Genomic DNA, 17563 nt, shown 5'->3' with positions numbered 1-17563 from the left:
AGATGCTTGGGAAGGTCAAATATATGGCCTTGTACCCCACTGAGGTCACTGTCTTTCCCAGGCAACATTCCCAAATCTCGAGGAGTTTCCAGACCTGGATCTGGTAACCCTATCCCATGCCCCCGTTGGAGGCCAGGGGGGAGCTGGCAACCCTAGGTCCCGCCCACTTCCTAAAAACTCTTGGTGGGCACCAGAAAAGGGTGTTGGTGGGTGCCATGACACCCACAGGCGCCATGCTGGAGATGCCTGGGCCAGACGAGGTTACTGGAAAGGTGTGGAGAGCATTCAGGATAGAAGTCTGAGAGTTTCTGCTCATCTAGGGGTCCCAAAGACTTGGGCAAGTCACGCTATTTGTTTTTCAACTATATTTAAATTCAATGTTGGTGGTGTAGGCATTCTTGGTCCCTGATTCCCTGATCTGGTATAAATATTAGCAGGTTGTCCTTGTGCCTTTCCTAGGAACACAGAGCTGTGTATTTGGCTTGTTGTGCTGCAGGTTCCTGACATTTGAGACCATAGACGGGGAAATCTACCCTCTCAATCTGGATTGTTATAAATGATGCACAGTCCCATACTGGCCACGGAGCTAAGTTCTATAAAGCAAAGAACAAAGATTTTTTAAAAATAAATATTCATATATAATTTAGATCAGATTCTCCCTTTTTTGGGTGTGCGCTCAGATATGCATATTTGTCCTTGACCTGGATAGCCCAGGATAGTCCAATCTCTTCAGGTCTCAGGAGCTAAGCAGGGTTGGCTTTGAGAGATGGGAGACCATCAGAGAAGTTCATGTCTGCTATGCACAGGCAGGCAATCACCTGGTTTTCCCATATCTGGATGTCCCAGCAAGATACTAGTTTTTGAGGGAACATTTTATAGTATCTTTTCAGACATCATGCTTTACTGTAAAATGATTAAATTATCCCTTTAATTATCCCAGTTACTTACATTCCTGAAGGCATTCCGTGTCTGTGCAGTAAGCCTGGGATTGTCGTAACTGAAATGAAGAAAACAACATCATCTTGGTTTATTTATTCGATTATTCACATTTTTGACCCTGCTTTTCTCTCCAAAGGTCTCACAGAGGCTCCCAAAATGCAAACAACAACATCAAAAAACCACTTTCAAGCAAACAAGATTAACAAGGGAGATCTGGTTAGCTCTGGAGTTTGAGGGACAATCTTCTGAATGTTTGAAATCAAAATGATGGGAAAATTGACTGCTACTTGTTAAATGTTCATTTACCATGGCAAATGAGGTGGACTTTACTGTTAAATGGTTAGTCTGCTATGGGTAAAACAAAGAAGAGTTTTGTGATTCCTCACTCCGGTATGTTTTAATAGACTAGAGAGTACACTTCTTTAGATACAGACAGATACAGGTTTTATAGAAGAAGACTGGGCAAAAAACCAACAGCAGCAGCAGAATCAACACTATGAAATGCAAGCAGTACAGGGTGAAATATAATTCTGTAAAAACAATTGGCCGGCATGGTGTAATGGACCTGGTAGGACTTTGGCTTGAATCTCCACTCTGCCATGGAAACTTGGCAAGTGATTTTCCGCTACTCACCATTTCTCTGCCTAACCTGACTCACAGGAATAAAATAAAGGAAGGGAGAATGATGTTGTAAGTTGTTTTTGGTTCTGCACTAGGGAGAAATACAGGGCGGAAATATACAGCTAAATATATAAATGACATAAAAACTTGAAGAGGAGCCTCCAGTGTACCATGGCTGAACTGGGATTTATGAAGAGGTTTCAAAATACTCCCTGTCCCCAAACAAAGATGTGGGATTGATGAGTCATCACAGATGTCAACTATCTTACCGGAACCTGGGAGTCCCCACTCATTATCCGTGTTAACCAGCTCAGCAAAATTAGCTGATGGTCTCCATACCGTTTTTTAAAAAAAAAATTATTTCCAACCAAAGATTACTAATATATACATCAATAATCAAGCTGTTACACAACATAAATATATAACAATTTAACAATCCTTACTAAATATAGATTATTATCTAATATTAAAACTTTACATATTGTTATTAATTACACAAATATTTACCCCCCCTGTTTACTATATCCTGTTTACTATATCCTGTTTACTATATCCACTACTATTCGCTATCTATAACAATTCGTAAACCTTCCGTAATACACCAGCAAGACAACTATCAGCAGACTAAGACAAGTTCAATGTCCCCCATATTACACTAGATGAGTAGTATCCCCCCCTTTGTTTCCTCCTGTAACATTGGTCATCCAGAAAGTCATTTTAGCTATTTATCACTTAGAGAACAATTGGTGCCATTCATCCATTTCTTTCTGTATTCATTTTTATACTTAATATAATGTTCAGTACGTAATATAGTGATGTTTTATATCATTTTTTCCCTTAAATAAACCAAGGTTCCCATCTTTCTTTGTATTTTTCATAAGGTATTTTCCTTATCCTATACATACCGTTCTTGATTAGATCTCAGTTTTACATAATTATATTTACACAGCACCTCTCACAATTCCTGGTCTCTTGAGTCTTCCTGGGGTTTTCCCCCCATTCAAAGTCTGCATAGAGAAGATTCACTCGTTTCATTTGAAAACAGCCTGTCATATTACCTTACATTTCAGTACACAACCTGGCTTGGATTTTCAAGATCTAGCACCAAGAGTTGCTGTTCCCTTTAGAAATATAGCCAATTCATATATATGAATCAATATGGAAACCTATACAGATTAGACAACAAGGAAGTTCTTGTGCATGAGACCCGTGGAGAGTGAGAGAGAGATTGTTATGCTGGGGAATGCCAATATTTTCCTAGTTTTATCTATTTCCATCAAAAAATCCTTGTGTCAATTTCAGAATGAGGAGCCATCCAAATACCAAAATAATGATATCAGCTGGTCTTCAACACAAGCAATGATAACTCCTTTCAGTATCTTATTTACTGCTCAGTTATTTTAGCTAACAGTGTTGCACAGTTGATTACGAGCATATCTAGGTCAGTCTGGAGAACAAACATTCTGGGTCTCTGCAAAATCTAGTTAATTGACTGAAACTTTTGCAGGTATGCTCTCTCTCTCATGTCTTTAATAACAGGCAAGAGCTAACGTACCAATTTTCAATTTTGGTTACTGGGGCAGGGGGATGCTGTATTTCCTAGGTAAGTATGACGAAAGAACTATTGGAAAACATTATTTACCAAAAAAAATTAAAACTTTAAAGAAAGTGTGCAAGGATATGTAAAAAATCAGTGAACAAAATCTCTGTAGGAAAGGCTGAGCATGATCCATCAGATACTTTTGTGAGGAATGATCAGTATGTAATCCTGTTAGCCTTAAAAGGCTCAACAGTAGTCACAAAACTGGGATTGCCCCATTCAAACTGAGGCTTAAACAGACAGAGCTTTTATGTAAAGGTGAAAAAAAAGAGGCATGGAATGAGAAGTTCTGAATAGAGGTTTGTTATAAAATATACTGAGCTGTATCAAAGTTAGGTTGAGGAGTAGTCTCTTTAGTCTTTGGGCTCACAAATTCCATGAAGGTCTGGGTGCTTGGCAAAGTCTCTTTTCTTTACAGGCCCTGAGAAACAACTTCTCCTCAGAGCAGCAGGACATGATCCATAAACAATGTGGCTCAAAGGCCCATGCTAGAAGACACAACCAAGCACTGATGTGCCAACTCAGCCCTTCTGAAAGCATTACTAGGGGGGGTCATCCTTGAATTTGTTTCTAAGCATTTGACTTTGTGCAGTTGTCTGAGCTCTGCCAATGGAGCATGGGGCCCCCATGCTAATCTATGCATATTGTGACTTGCTGTCAACAAATAAATAAATACTACACCAAACAATACATATTTCTTATTGGAAAATACATATTTAGCATATGCTATCATCATAACAACAACAATGTTGCTCACATTAACTATTTGCTACTGGTATACAGTGCCTACCTCTGCCAGCAACCTTTGGGTTCACGGTCACCTAAAGTCAAATAACCTGTGGGTGATCCATTGAGAGATGTCGTAGTTTTGTTATTGATTTCCAACTGGCCATGCTGGCAGGGGCTGATGGGATTTGTAGCCCATGAACATCTGGAGAGCCGCAGGTTGCAGACCCCTGATCTAGATTAACCTTGTTCTTCAAGTTGTCTTTGACCAGTATCTTAACCCTGGTCAGCATATCCACAGATATAAACTTATCTCTCTCCTTAGCCCAACAACAAATAACTGATTGTTCCAGGCAATTCAGGAGCCAAAATCATTTTCAGAATCTCAATTTAGGTCAAAATAGTATCAATCTGTTCTGTTTACTGGCTTCCAACAAGAGCTAGCACACGGCAGTCTTTATCGTTGTAGCTGGCATGCCAGAACAAACTTTTGTAGAATGTTTACAGCACACAGATGGCCAAACTCTCACAAATTCTCATATATCAGATTCATAACAAGAACTGGGAAACAGTCTTCTCCACCAAAACTGCTTGTTTGTTTGTATTATGCGTTAGATCTTCAAGAGCCATTATTTACAAGGTAAAGAATAGAAGTCATCGGAAGTGAAATAGCCTGCGATTTAATGAAAAGCATCTTATAAATGGGGATATAAATATGGGCCTGCAGCTCCTGTTCCCTACCCACAGAGGGCAATGGTGACACAAGCAAGAATTATAAACAAAGGCAATATATATATTAGCATCAGAAATAACGAGATTTTTTCCCCCCTGTTGAAGTGTTATATGCTTTTTCTATCAACTATTTATATCAGAGGTGTCCAACTCTGGCACTTCAGATGTTCATAGACTTCAATTTCCATCAGCCCCTGCTGGCATGGCCAGGCCAGCAGGGGCTGATGGGAATTGTAGTCCATGAACATCTGAAGCGCCAGAGTTGGACACCCCTGACTCAGGGGTGGATTCAGCAGGTTCTCACCACTTCGGCAGAACCGGCTGTTAAAATGGTGCTTATAAACAACCAATTGTTAAATTATCTGAATTCCACCACTGGAACTGGTTGTTAAATTATTTGAATCCCACCACTGTGGCCTGACTTATATTTTCGGGCAACCACCACCTTGCTACAGTTGCCAACCTTCAGGTGGTAGCTGGAGATCCTCTGCTGTTAGAGCTGATCTCCAGACGACGGAGATCGATCACCTGGGGAAAATGGCCACTTTGGAAGGTGGACTCTATGGCATTATTCTCCATTGAAGTCCCTCCCTCACAAAACCTCACCCTCAGGCTCCGCCTCCAAAATCTCCAAGTGTTTCTGAACCAGGAGCTGGCAACCCAAGCACTTGCCCTGACATACATGAGACCAGAGTGTAGGAAGGACACACAGAGAAAGGGAAGAATAGAGAAAACAGGGAAATGACGCTGAGAAGTGAACTGCAAATTGGGATTTGGCTCTGCAAAGTGCACCTAACTGCCAAAAACACAGCCTTTTGCTCAGCAGTGCTATGTTTAGAACTTGCCAAGATAAAGAATGAAATATAATTTTTCGATGTTAACATCTGATAATCCTGTGATTTGTACTCGGAAGGTAGAAAGCAGCATGGGGTTATTTTGTGTGTGTCCTGCAAACAGTCAGTTTAGAAGTCACTGTTTTGCATCACCCCATCACTGGATCGAAGAGCAGCGTCAACAATAATCAAGAAAGGCTTCCTGCTTTCACAGATGTGCAGCAATATCTGAAATGGAGGTTCACATAGAGATCTACTGCTTACGTTGGCAGAGGGACATCTTTCCAGAGGGACAGAACTGGCCTCTATTGCTGATGTTACCTAGGGTTGCCAGATCCCACCCCTTCTAGCCACCAGTGGGGGATGGGGGGGTTACAGCTGCCAGATCCAGGTTGGGAAACTCCTTGAGGTTTGGGAATGGAGCCCAGGGAGCATAGGTACAATGCCATGGAGTCCACCTTCCAAAGCATCTATTTTCTCTAGAGCAGGGGTCTGCAACCTGCGGCTCTCCAGATGTTCATGGACTACAGAGTCCCTCAGGGATGGGGCGGTCTACAAATCCAAACGATAAATAAATAAATAAATTCCCATCAGCCCCTGCCACCATGCCCAATTGGCTGATGGGAATTGTAGTCCATGAACATCTGGAGAGCCCCTGCTTTAGAGAAATGATCTCTGTAATCTGGAGATCAGCCGTAATTTCAGGGGACTCCCATGTCCTGCCTGGAGGCCGGCATCTCTACTGTTACTCCAGAAGGGAGTAAGCCAGAGGCGATCGTCCCTTATACTTCCTGTGCCGCAAAAGCTGTCATGTCTGTGACTATACACAAGGCCAAGAAGTACATTAACTCAGCCACTGATGCTGTGACAACTACCTACTTCACAAACTCTGTTGAAACATGCCGGATTATAATAACATGGCATCCTCTCTGCTGCAGGCTGATGCAGTGGGATAATTCATTCACTCCTTCAGCTCGTTGGCAGTCCCATCTAACCCATTAAGAAGAATAAAATGATGAAGTAAACAGGACAATGAAATGAATTGCCGCCAGTTCCAAAGACCAACACAGAGCAGCAGCCGGGCTGCAGACTGAATTTCAATGCTAGTGAAAGTTGCAGAAAACAACTACACTGGGGGAAAAAGCAATAGATATAGGAAAGATGAATGAAAAATTAAGACAGAAAAAATAATAATGGAAAGGTGGATGGATGGGAGCAAAAATGTCCCTTGAACTATATTAATGGTACAATCCCGTGCAAAGTTATCCTCTTGTCTAAATTAACTGAAATCAGTGAGTGTAGAAGGCATAACTCTGCTTGCTCTGACCTGGATATCTCAGGCTAGCCTGATACCATCAGATCTGAGAAGCTAAGCAGGGTGAACCCTGGCAAAGACTTGGATAGGAGAACTCGGTGGAATTAAACATATAAACAAAATGAGTGTGGTGGAAACAGTTAGAAAATAACAAACAGAACCTTCCACACTCTGGCTACAAAAAATACAATTGCATACAATATGCAATTCAATTCAATTCAATAAGCCTTTATTGGCATATACACGATAGTATAAAAATACAGTTCCAGTTAAAAAGTGAATAGTGAAAAACTTCGCATTTGTCATACATTCAGTTTACAAACTTCTGACAAAAACTTTGCCACTATAAGGCAACAATGAAAATCCTGACAATTTAAAAGCATAACTACTTTATCTGATTCAGTATAATCAATCATAGAGTCTACAGCTTGGGATAACTTCATAAACAAGGTGTACATAGTAAAAGAATCACTAGTATATGACCAACGGAAGAATCCACATCCCAATACAATAAACCAAAGAACAAGATCAAAAAACAAATCAAAGGAGGAGAAGAGTATGTGCGAGTGTGGGAGGTGGGGGATCACCCCAGGAGCTACTTGGCTTGGGCCAGGAAGAGAATGAAGGTTAGCAGTAGAGGGAGAGGTCATTTGGTGGCAAGCTGGAGAAGGTTTCCTGGACTCCTGTTGCCTCGAAGAAGGTAACCTGAACACTCTTGTGAGCTCATTGCTAAGAGTGGAGAGAGTTAAATTGGAAAACGACTGATTTGACTGTTGTTGTTGCAGAGCTACATTGTCTGAGCTGAAGGACTGCAGCCCGGTTTCTGTGGCATCCAGTTTGGTCCCGTTTGCAATAGGACTGGTTTGAAGAATCCAGCCTTTTTGGTGAGCAGGAGAGCTTCGACCAGCCTCTGCTCACTGCCAGCTGTTCCCCGACACAGCCTGTTCCTTCACTGGATTCGGAGAAATGGTCTGTTGCCAGCTCCCCATTACACCTCTGTGTTGTTATTGCTTTGTATGTGATCACACACACACACCCCACACACACACACTGATCTCCCTCCTCTCCCCAAATTTCACCCTCTACAGCAGTGATGGTGAACCTTTTTGAGACCGAGTGCCCAAACTGCAACCCAAACCCCACTTATTTATTGCAAAGTGCCAACTCAGCAATTCAACCTGAATGCTGAGGTTTTAATTTTGAAAAACCGGTTGGCTCCCTCTTCCTCCACCCCACCCGCTCGAGCAGGGGCCAGCCTGCTCTAGCCTCCACAAGTCCCACGCACACCGCTCTGTGCCTCTCTAGCATCTCTGCCCCCTCGCCCCCCCCCCCCCCGGCAGCAGCCACCGGGAGCACAGGCACCAAGCCCGCCAGCCGAGTCCTCCCTGCTCACTGCGGTGCACGCACATCATGCTCGGTGGCCCAGGCCAGCCTAGGTGTGTGTGTGGGTGTATGTGATTTTTTGCCCCCCACATAACAAACTCTGTGTTCACGTGCCCACAGAGAGGGCTCTGAGTGCCACCTCTGGCACCCGTGCCATAGGTTCGCCACCACTGCTCTACAGGCTCCATCCCAAATATCCAGGAATTTTCCAAATCAGAGTTGGCAACCCTGCCTCTTGTGCTGGCAGATTTTTTTGGACACAAGAGGTGACTTTTCAGCCATATACATTTGAAATAACAGCAACTGTATTAATTACACACATTTTGCTAATATACATTGCGGAGACCAAGAGGCATATTATAGCCATATGTGGATAGAATGTGCAGAAGTAAAAATTTTTTGGATAATTGTATTGTTATATACCAAGAAACTGGTGAAGACAAATATTGATTTAAATAATGACTTAAAGTTCATGGGTGTCATGGAAGACAGAAGGGTGGACAAACAATATAGTTATATGTATAAAATAATGATTAAAGCAGCCCATGCAACAATAGCCTTGGGCTGGAAAGAAAAGAAAAAATTGACACTTCAGAGATGGTTAGAATATATCTGGGAACAAGTGACACTTGATATTTTCGATATACTAACCAAAAATAAGACGTGGCAAGATAAACAGAATGAAATTTTGAAGATATGGATACTATAAGAGGACTGGATGAAAGAAGATCGAGTCGATAAAGAAATATGGGAGAAGAGGCTACAGAGAATGAACTTACTGCTGTTTGTGTGACAAAACTATGAAGAAGTAGTAATGGGGGAGGTAGAAAAGGGGGGAAAGTATCGTTTGAAAATGTACGAAGAAGGAAAATATTATAAAATGTAAAATTCAAATGATACAATTAAAATTAAAAAAAAAAACATTTTGCTACCGGTAATATGGGGGTACTGTTTCAGAGAAATGGGTTGCCAGGGGGACTGGGAGGGAAAAAAGTTTGAGAACCACTGGTCTTGGCTAAGCTGAAATGTTCTCTTTTGTCCTCCTTTGATTTGCTTTATTGTACTGTGATGTGGATTTTTAAATTATATACCAGTAATTATTTTACTATTTGCACCTTGGGATGTTGTGTGGTTTCCGAGCCGTATGGCCGTGTTCTAGTAGCATTTTCTCCTGACATTTTGCCTGTATCTGTGGCTGGCATCTTCAGAGGATGCTACTAGAACACATCCATATGGCCCAGAAACCACACAACGTCACAGCAATTCCAGCCGTGAAAGCCTTTGACAATATATTTATTATTTTATTTTATTTATTTATGGGTTTTGTATACCGCCCTATCCCCGAAGGGCTCTGGGCAGTACACAACATAATTTCCTCATACAGCATATTTAAACAAACCCCATTAAAATTAAAACACAGCAGTAAAATTCACAAAGATGGCGTCAGCAATAAACCCCAATTAAAACCCTCCCAAAGAGGGGGGAAGCAGAATGAAAAAGCGGGTCCCGTAGATGGCAAAGGGAACTCCGAGCCGGAGGAGTAAAAGGGGCACTTCAATCAGCGGCTGGACACTCCACCAGGCAGGGGCCAAGGCTGAGAAGGCCCTGGCCCGAGTAGAGGCCAGCCACATCATTGAGGGGCCAGGAACCACCAGCAAATTGGCCTCTGCTCTGTTTATTACATTTATACACTGTTGCACATTGTATGCAATTGTATTTTTGTAGCCAGAGTGTGGTAGGTTCTGTTTGTTCTTTTAGACCTCCAAGGAATGCCAGCATTGTGATGCAGAGGCAGGCAAAGGCAAACCACCTCTGAACATCTCCTGCCTTGAAAAGCCCACCAGGGTCACCATAAGTCAGACGTGACTTGACAGCAAAAGCAAACAAACAAATTAATAAATAATAACACTGCTCAGCATTCCGCCTTAAGTTTCCCAGGGAATACAGTGATGGAGAAAGAAACCAGAACTATTAATACTACAGTGGAACCTCGGTTTTCGCCGGAAATCCGTCCGGCGACACTCGATAAAAACTGAAAACGGCAAAAACCGAAGCTACGCCATTTGTGAATGCGCTACGCAAACGGAGTAGCAAATTTACGCAAAAAGCGTAAATTTACGCAAACGGCGTTGCCGGAAACAGAGGCACCCGGCAAAAAATGAGGCAAAAACACGGCCAAGGGCGACTGGCGAAAACTGAAACGGACGAAAACCGAAGGCTACGATTACCGAGGTTCCACTGTATAACATTTCGGTATGGGTGAAGATAGTCCACGCATCCAAAGGGGTTTGCCAGCACTGTAAGCTAATACCATGTTTAGGTTTATCCCAACTAAGAAATAAAACAGTACATTTTATTTCATAACTACTTTTTCTGCGTGGTCTGCATTACACAAGGCACTTTCGCACGTGCAGAATAATGTACTTTCAATCCACTTTCAGTGCACTTTGCAGCTGGGTTTTACTATGTGAAATAGCAAAATCCACTTGACAACAATTGTGAAAGTGGATTGAAAGTGCATTATTCTGCAAGTGCGAAAGTGCCCTCAGTGCTCTCAGAGGGGCTGTCAGCTTGCTCACCAGCTCACTTTCCAACAATGCCTGGCTTCTTTCTGTATTACTGAGGAAGCTACAACAAAACACAGTGCAACTCTCTGCTGATATTTTTTAAAAACTGGGTACTGCTGGTGGATGAGCAAGCAAACAGGCTGACGGGGCTGGAAGCAGGACTCTCCATGGCTGCTGTGCCAGAAACCACACAACATAACAGAAATTACACTGAAATGACACGGAAGAAGGCTCGCAGCAATTGCTGTCTGCTTTCAGATGAAGTCTTTGTTATAATACGGTTGAAGTCCACTAATCTAACTGGAATCCGGATGTGTACCGGTTCTGGTTAGCTTAATGGACTGTCACTGCATTACACAGGATCTTTGCTTTGTATTACACAGGATTTTGATCAGTGTTATTGGGGTCTGTGGTGAAATCCCCACTGAGAAATAAAGCCGGATACATCATGGTTCCAAAAGAAACAGCACCTTTTTCATCACGGTTTCTCCCTCCCCACTGCAGCGTGTGTCTAGTGAAGACCTCGATGTCTATTGCAGTTTCAAATAATGTAACACTCCCCACAAACACGCAATCTATTCAGTGGGTTTGTTCTTCCTCATCCTGATTGGCTGTTGTGTTGGGCCAAGAACTTAAAAAAAACTTTATTTTTCACGGAGCTATGTTGCTACCTAGTTGCGTAGGCAGAATTTCCCCACCTTCTGATTGGTTATCGTGCTGGAGTGGGAACACTACTCCGCCCCTGATTGAAAATTCATGTTATTCTTATTCTCGTTTTAACGTTCGAACACAGCCATGCATAAACAATTTATCAAAACCATTGTCCCGTAGTTTCATCACATTCATTTGTACCCACGCCCAGTGCACACACAAAAAAAGGCTGTGCATGCTCTGCGCACAGCCCACTGCGCTGTGATTGGCTGGAAGGGTGGGAAGAATAAGCCGTGTCTGTCCCATTTTTCCCCACCGATTTGGCTTCAAAGAACGATTGGGAAAAAATGTGAACTTCAATGAAGGTTCCAAAAAAAACACGGGATAAGTGGGGGAGTGCGTGCCAGAGCCAGGATGAATCCGTGTTCGGCACTTAAGCGGTGGGGAGTTCTTGCTTAAACCGTGTTTTTTCACATATGTATCACGCGATAAATTGACCGTGGGGAATCAATCTGTATCTCAGATACCTTATGGTACTGTTGTATGGTTTATGGATTTAGAAAGTATTATACTTATAACAAAGACTTCATCTGAAAGTAGACAGCAATTGCTGCGAGCCCTCCTCAGTGTAATTTCTACTGTGTTGTACTGTGTACACTGATCCACACAATTCACATGGTGGTGCCAGAAACCATAGCTGCTACAGTCCCACTCTGGGCATGGAGTTTCTGCATGAATAAGATCTGCAAGACCAGGTTACGGAACAGGTAGGAAGATAAAAACAGCAAAGTAAGGGCACAGTAGACACTGAGAATGTCAAGGAAACTGGGATAAAGAACTTGATACAGTTCAATGTCTGGTAAGAGTGCACTGGTTAATGATGCTAACGAATTATTCTAGTTGCTACAATAATATGCAATAAAGGTAGAAAACATCAGGCTGTGATCACATGCATTGCGACTGCCAGTAAGTATGTGCAAATGTTCCTATTACATTTGCCGGTATGGGTACATCTGAGATAGGAAAGGACTTCCTACATGCAAAACATGCCCTCCAATTTTTGGAAATGATTCCAAAAATTGTGTCTGATGCACACGTGCTAAAACTTGCATGTAAAAATATCAGTTTATATGTACTGTTTATTAAACCTCATATAAACCTCAAGAAAATATAAAACTCTCTCATACACTCAGTGCAATGTTTGGTACATTCCACAACAATCTGGATTTTTTTCAGACCACAAATGTACTATACAGTTCTTGTGAGGGATCTAAACATCTTTCCTCAAAGCATCACTCACTTTCTGTGAAAAAACTGGATTTTTTCCCAGCACTTGAAAGGGAAATCTTTAGTTCAATAGCTGCCTTCTCCCAAAGAAATAATATTTTTAGCGGTGTCTCTATAAGACTTTTATAGCACAATCCAATGAAACATTTTTAAAACATTCTTCTCATCCATACCACTCAAGTGAAGAAGTGCTCCTGTAACTTTTTGTTTAAAAGGCTCAAATATCAACAGCAAGTCCCCACTTCAATGTACTTAGTTTTGTGGACTAAAAACAGACTTTTTAAAAAGACCATGCTATCCTCCCTGGTTCCTGTGCTACAGCACACAACTTGCCTCAAGGATCTCACCTGTGACAGAGTTGCCAACCTCCAGGTGGTGGCTAAAGATCTTCTGGAATGCAAACGGTCTCCAGGCAACACAGATTTATTTATTTGTTTGTTTGTTTATTTATTGGTTAGGTTTATATACCGCCCTCCCCCGAAGGGCTCAGGGCGGTGAACAACATATGAAATAGAGCACACACATCAGATTAAAATTCATTAAATATATGTTAATATAGGCTCTAATAAAATAAACCCACCCCATTAAAATGCAGCATTATTAAGATCAACATAAAAGATGGCAACTACTATCCATTCCCTTAAAAACCAGAAGGAAGGGGCGGCAGGATCCACTTGATGTTATAAGGAGGGGGGCCCATCAGCGGCTGGTCTCCCCAAAGGCCCGGTGGAACAGTCCCCCAGGAGAAATCAGTCCCCCAGGAGAAAATAGCTGCTTTAGAAAGCGGACTCTGGCTCTATGCCCTGCTAGTCCCTCCCCAAATCCCATTTTCCCCAGGCTCCACCCCCAAAATTTCCACAAATTCTCCAACCGAGAGCTATTAACCCCAGCCTGCGGTTGCCAGAGGAAGGACTTGCAGACGACCTGCTTAAAGTAGAACATGTGGATTGCAAGACCACGTGGCAGAAGGCTAGCAAGCTGGGGCTACGCATCTGTTGCGATTAGCTCTGAAACGCTCCAAAATAAAATAAAAAGGGTACTCACCAGATTGATCAGCCTCCTCATGGCATGTTCCTGTGAGCAAATACATTCACAGGGATCAAATCCACCTTCTGCCATGATTATTCAGATGAAGATTAACCGGACCTAGACAAGACAAGACACGTTACTCACATTCATTGTCCCCAAAGGAGTACCAATTCTTGTACGGCAAGTAGATGTCCACTGTAAAAATGTAACTACACCTGTATAGATAAGGAACATAATCCACCAAAAGTTGTGGTTAAATCATGGTTATCTCTATATATAATTAAGCAAGCCAAGCCAGGCTGTCAACAACTCACTCCCAGCCAATCATAACACAGAGAAATAAATAAAGCAAATAAATTTGGACACAGTGTGTAACAGACTTCCCTCTGTGACACGCCTCTGAAGATGCCAGCCACAGATGCAGGCGAAACGTTAGGAACAAGATCTACCAGACCACGGCCACGCAGCCCGGAAAACCCACCACAACCAAATAAAACAAAAGTTCAGCCACACAAAGTCAGCTTTTTGGTTCGAATCCAACTACAGTAAGTTATCACTAGATTCCACTGAAACTACTAAGAAGTACCAGTGCTTTCAAGCTGACTTTGAGAGTCTTCATGATTGGTTTATTTATTTATTTACTTCATTTGTATCTCACCTTTCCCTCTCCATTTTATTGTCACAAAATCCTATGAGGTATGTTAGGCTGAAAACGTATGGCAGGTCCAAGGTCATCCAGCAAACTTCCAAGGCAGAGATCAGGAGGGGTCCAAATATAAGCCTCCCAGATTTTAGTCCAACACTGGCTCTTGAGCGTCTATACAGCTGAAATGGGACCCCCAATTTTATATATTTATTGCTAAATTCTAGAGGGGGGTGTAGAGATTTTACAACTTTTTGCTTCCCTGTGACATGTTGAAAAAGGGGAACCTTCAGCAGAGGCAGTAAACCTCTGAATGTTAGTAGCTAGGGACCGATGTCAGGGAAAGACAGGTCTCTATGCTCTTCTGTCAAACCCCAGGGGCAACTGATTGGCCATTGTGCAAAGTAGGCTACATGGTCCACTGGTCTGATCTACCAGAGGTCTTCTAATGTTCAGGCAGCCCAATCCAGTGGGGGGTTGAATCCCCCTCTAGAGATGGCGTCCGTTTACACCTGCAGATTTGCCCTCCATGGGGCACTTACCCCAGAGGAGGGGCAAACTTGCCAGCACCCGGTTGCTGCAATTCCTTACGACACCCAGCTGTGGCTCCCAGGTCTACATCTGCGCTCCCATGATGCCCTGAGCTGCATCGGGGTGACAGGGACATTCCCAGGGGTGGACTTGACTTTAGTCAGCTTCCACTGCCCCTTTAGCACCCTTGCACTGAAAGAGCAGGTCTTGGAGATATGCCATAATTTGGGTGGCGTATCTCCACTTTCCCCTATGAGGGATTCCTATTTTGGGGGAGGGACATGGGGGCTTCCTGCATTGTGGGAAAGCCCTTTGAATAGGGCTGGGCACCGCTGTTGTGGCGCCGTCCACGGCCGCCCACCTCTGGATTGGGTTGTGAGTCTCTTTTTTAATGTAATATTCTTGAAATACATTATCCTCCTAAACAGTAAATATGAATCTCATCTTCTCAATTTTATGCAGACCTCTCACAGTACAGTAGGAGCATTCCCTTTGCTGTCTGTCATTTCTCTTCCACAAACGCCCCCCTCTGTCCTTGCATTACTATTAAATAGTAAACACTTTCTTTAAGAATAAGAAATGTGTGTTTGCTGAGGTACTAGGTCATGCCATCCATACTAAAATAGTTTTAAACACATGATTTTACTAAAGTGAAAATCTGGGGTGACTGATAAGCATTTTCCAGCAGCAGACATCAGAATTGTTGCAATAAAGGGGAGTGAAGTGTACTGCTGCTGTTATTTATCTTATGATATGAAAAGTATGTAAAAATCAAAGGATAACTTATTCGCTTTCTCAAAATACAAAAATAAAGAGGACACCAATAAGTAGTAGCTTAACTCAACTAACAGGATGCATTAATTTAATTAAACTATATAATTGCTACACATTTCCAGTCACAAGCATAAATGACTTTTTAAAAACAACATGTACCTGCAAGGCATGAACCGAGCAGTAGCCATAATGAACAAAAATGCAACTGGTCACTTTCCGATAAAACTTATCTCAGATTCCTAGATGCAGGGGGCAGGGCAGAGGTAATGGGTTAGATTTCATGGGTCTGCTCCCTTGGTGGACCTGGCCCCCACTTGCTTATAGAAAGGGATGGTGAGGAGAAGTTGGAATGATGAACACATTCAGTCCACAGGCATGTATAGGGAGAGACAGTCTTCAGTAAGACATGAAACTTTCTGAGTGATCTCGATCCAGTCACACATTCTCAGCCTACTCTACCTCACAGGGTTGTTGCGAGGTTAAAAGAGGGACGGAAGAACCCTACATGCCATCATACGTGTGTACACAGATAATACCCATAGTTCCTCTCATCGCGCTGCTGACCTAATAATCCTCTACTGTTTGACACCTGTCCAAAATGGAACCAGGCACAACATAGCCATTATACCATCTTACAGAATGACCATAAGTAGGGACATGTGTTTTCTGATTCTTAGCAGGTACAATATCAGTATATGCCAGTGGTGGCGAACCTATGGCACCGGTGCTAGAGATGGCACTCAGAGCCCTTTCTGTGGGCACGCGTGCACAGAGTTCGTCATGTGTGTCAGGGGTGAAAAATCACACACACACACCCCACACACACATCTCTAAACTGGCCTGGGCACGATCTTTTACCTGGGAGTAAGCTTGGTTGCTGGCAATGGGGCTTGCTTCTGAGTAAACCCTCCTAGGGTCGTGATTCACCCATTCAAAGCACTGCACGGTTGCTTCGCCAAGCTTACTCCAGAGTAATGCCTCAGTTGCCTCAGAGGCAACTGTTTTTTCTAAACTAAAACCTCAGTATTCAGGTTAAATTGCTGTGTTGGCACTTTGCGATAAATAAGTGGGTATTGGGTTGCAATAAAATTTGGGCACTCAGTCTCGAAAAGGTTCACCATCACTGGTATATGCTCTACTGCTCTGGATGGTCCCTGGCATTCCTGCAGTTATTTTTGGTATCATCAGTATTAACTTCACAGCTTATCATGTCACAAACCTCAAAGGCTATTTTTTTTAATTCCCTAAAAGACATTGCTCCCAACGGGCTTCCAATTGCCTCCCCGACCCCCAGATAACCAGTGCATTTATGTCAAGAGAGGTTGGAATGAATTTTTAGCCTTGGATTATATTGAACGGTGAGCCATCAAAGACATTGGGTTTTAACGTTACATTATTTTTTTACTGATGCTATGTTTTAACATTACTGAAAGTCCCCCTGAGCCTGGCTTTGGCCAGGAATGGGCAGCCAGGGCAGGGTATTGATATATATGTTGGTGTTGAGGTAAAGCATATAAAAGGGGCATGGCCGACCTAAAAGTGTCATACTTCCTGACCAATTCAAGCATCTGGTTGAAGATATTAAGCCACCTTCCCCCGTCATGCTTCAATGCTCACTGTTCACAACAGAAGGCTTAATCCAATGGGTGCAAAGCAAATGGTAAACGGAAAGGCCACTGCGCACTTGCTCACTTGCTTGCTGGGTCGTCTGCATTTTCATAATGGAGCATACTATAAACTCACAATTTAGAAGACATCCTCAACCACATATTCACTGTTATCCAAACATCTGCTGAAACCAAGAGCTTTCACATTCATACCCTCCTTTTGGCTTAATTAGTTTTCAAGGCAGCTAACAATAAATAAAATAGAGATTGTTTACCTTCTGTTTTCAATTGGTACACACAAATAACACCACCCCTTGCATGCAAA

General features: G+C 42.7%; 1 protein-coding gene across 1 annotated transcript in view; it reads right to left on the bottom strand.

Moving 5' to 3' along the window:
• The window catches only part of SMIM14 (small integral membrane protein 14), a 50600-nt gene that overhangs the window by 12752 nt on the left and 20285 nt on the right, over nt 1-17563 (bottom strand). The window contains exons 3-4 of the mRNA XM_048509865.1: nt 13699-13800; nt 949-997 (exon numbers count right to left, since the gene is read on the bottom strand). Of these exons, the coding sequence (XP_048365822.1) occupies nt 949-997; nt 13699-13773 (124 nt within the window). The 5' untranslated portion in view covers nt 13774-13800. The remainder of the gene's footprint in view (nt 1-948; nt 998-13698; nt 13801-17563) is intronic.

Source organism: Sphaerodactylus townsendi, linkage group LG10 (assembly GCF_021028975.2).
Source record: "Sphaerodactylus townsendi isolate TG3544 linkage group LG10, MPM_Stown_v2.3, whole genome shotgun sequence".
NCBI classification, from domain to species: domain Eukaryota; kingdom Metazoa; phylum Chordata; class Lepidosauria; order Squamata; family Sphaerodactylidae; genus Sphaerodactylus; species Sphaerodactylus townsendi.
This window is presented reverse-complemented; position numbering and strand designations above follow the sequence as displayed.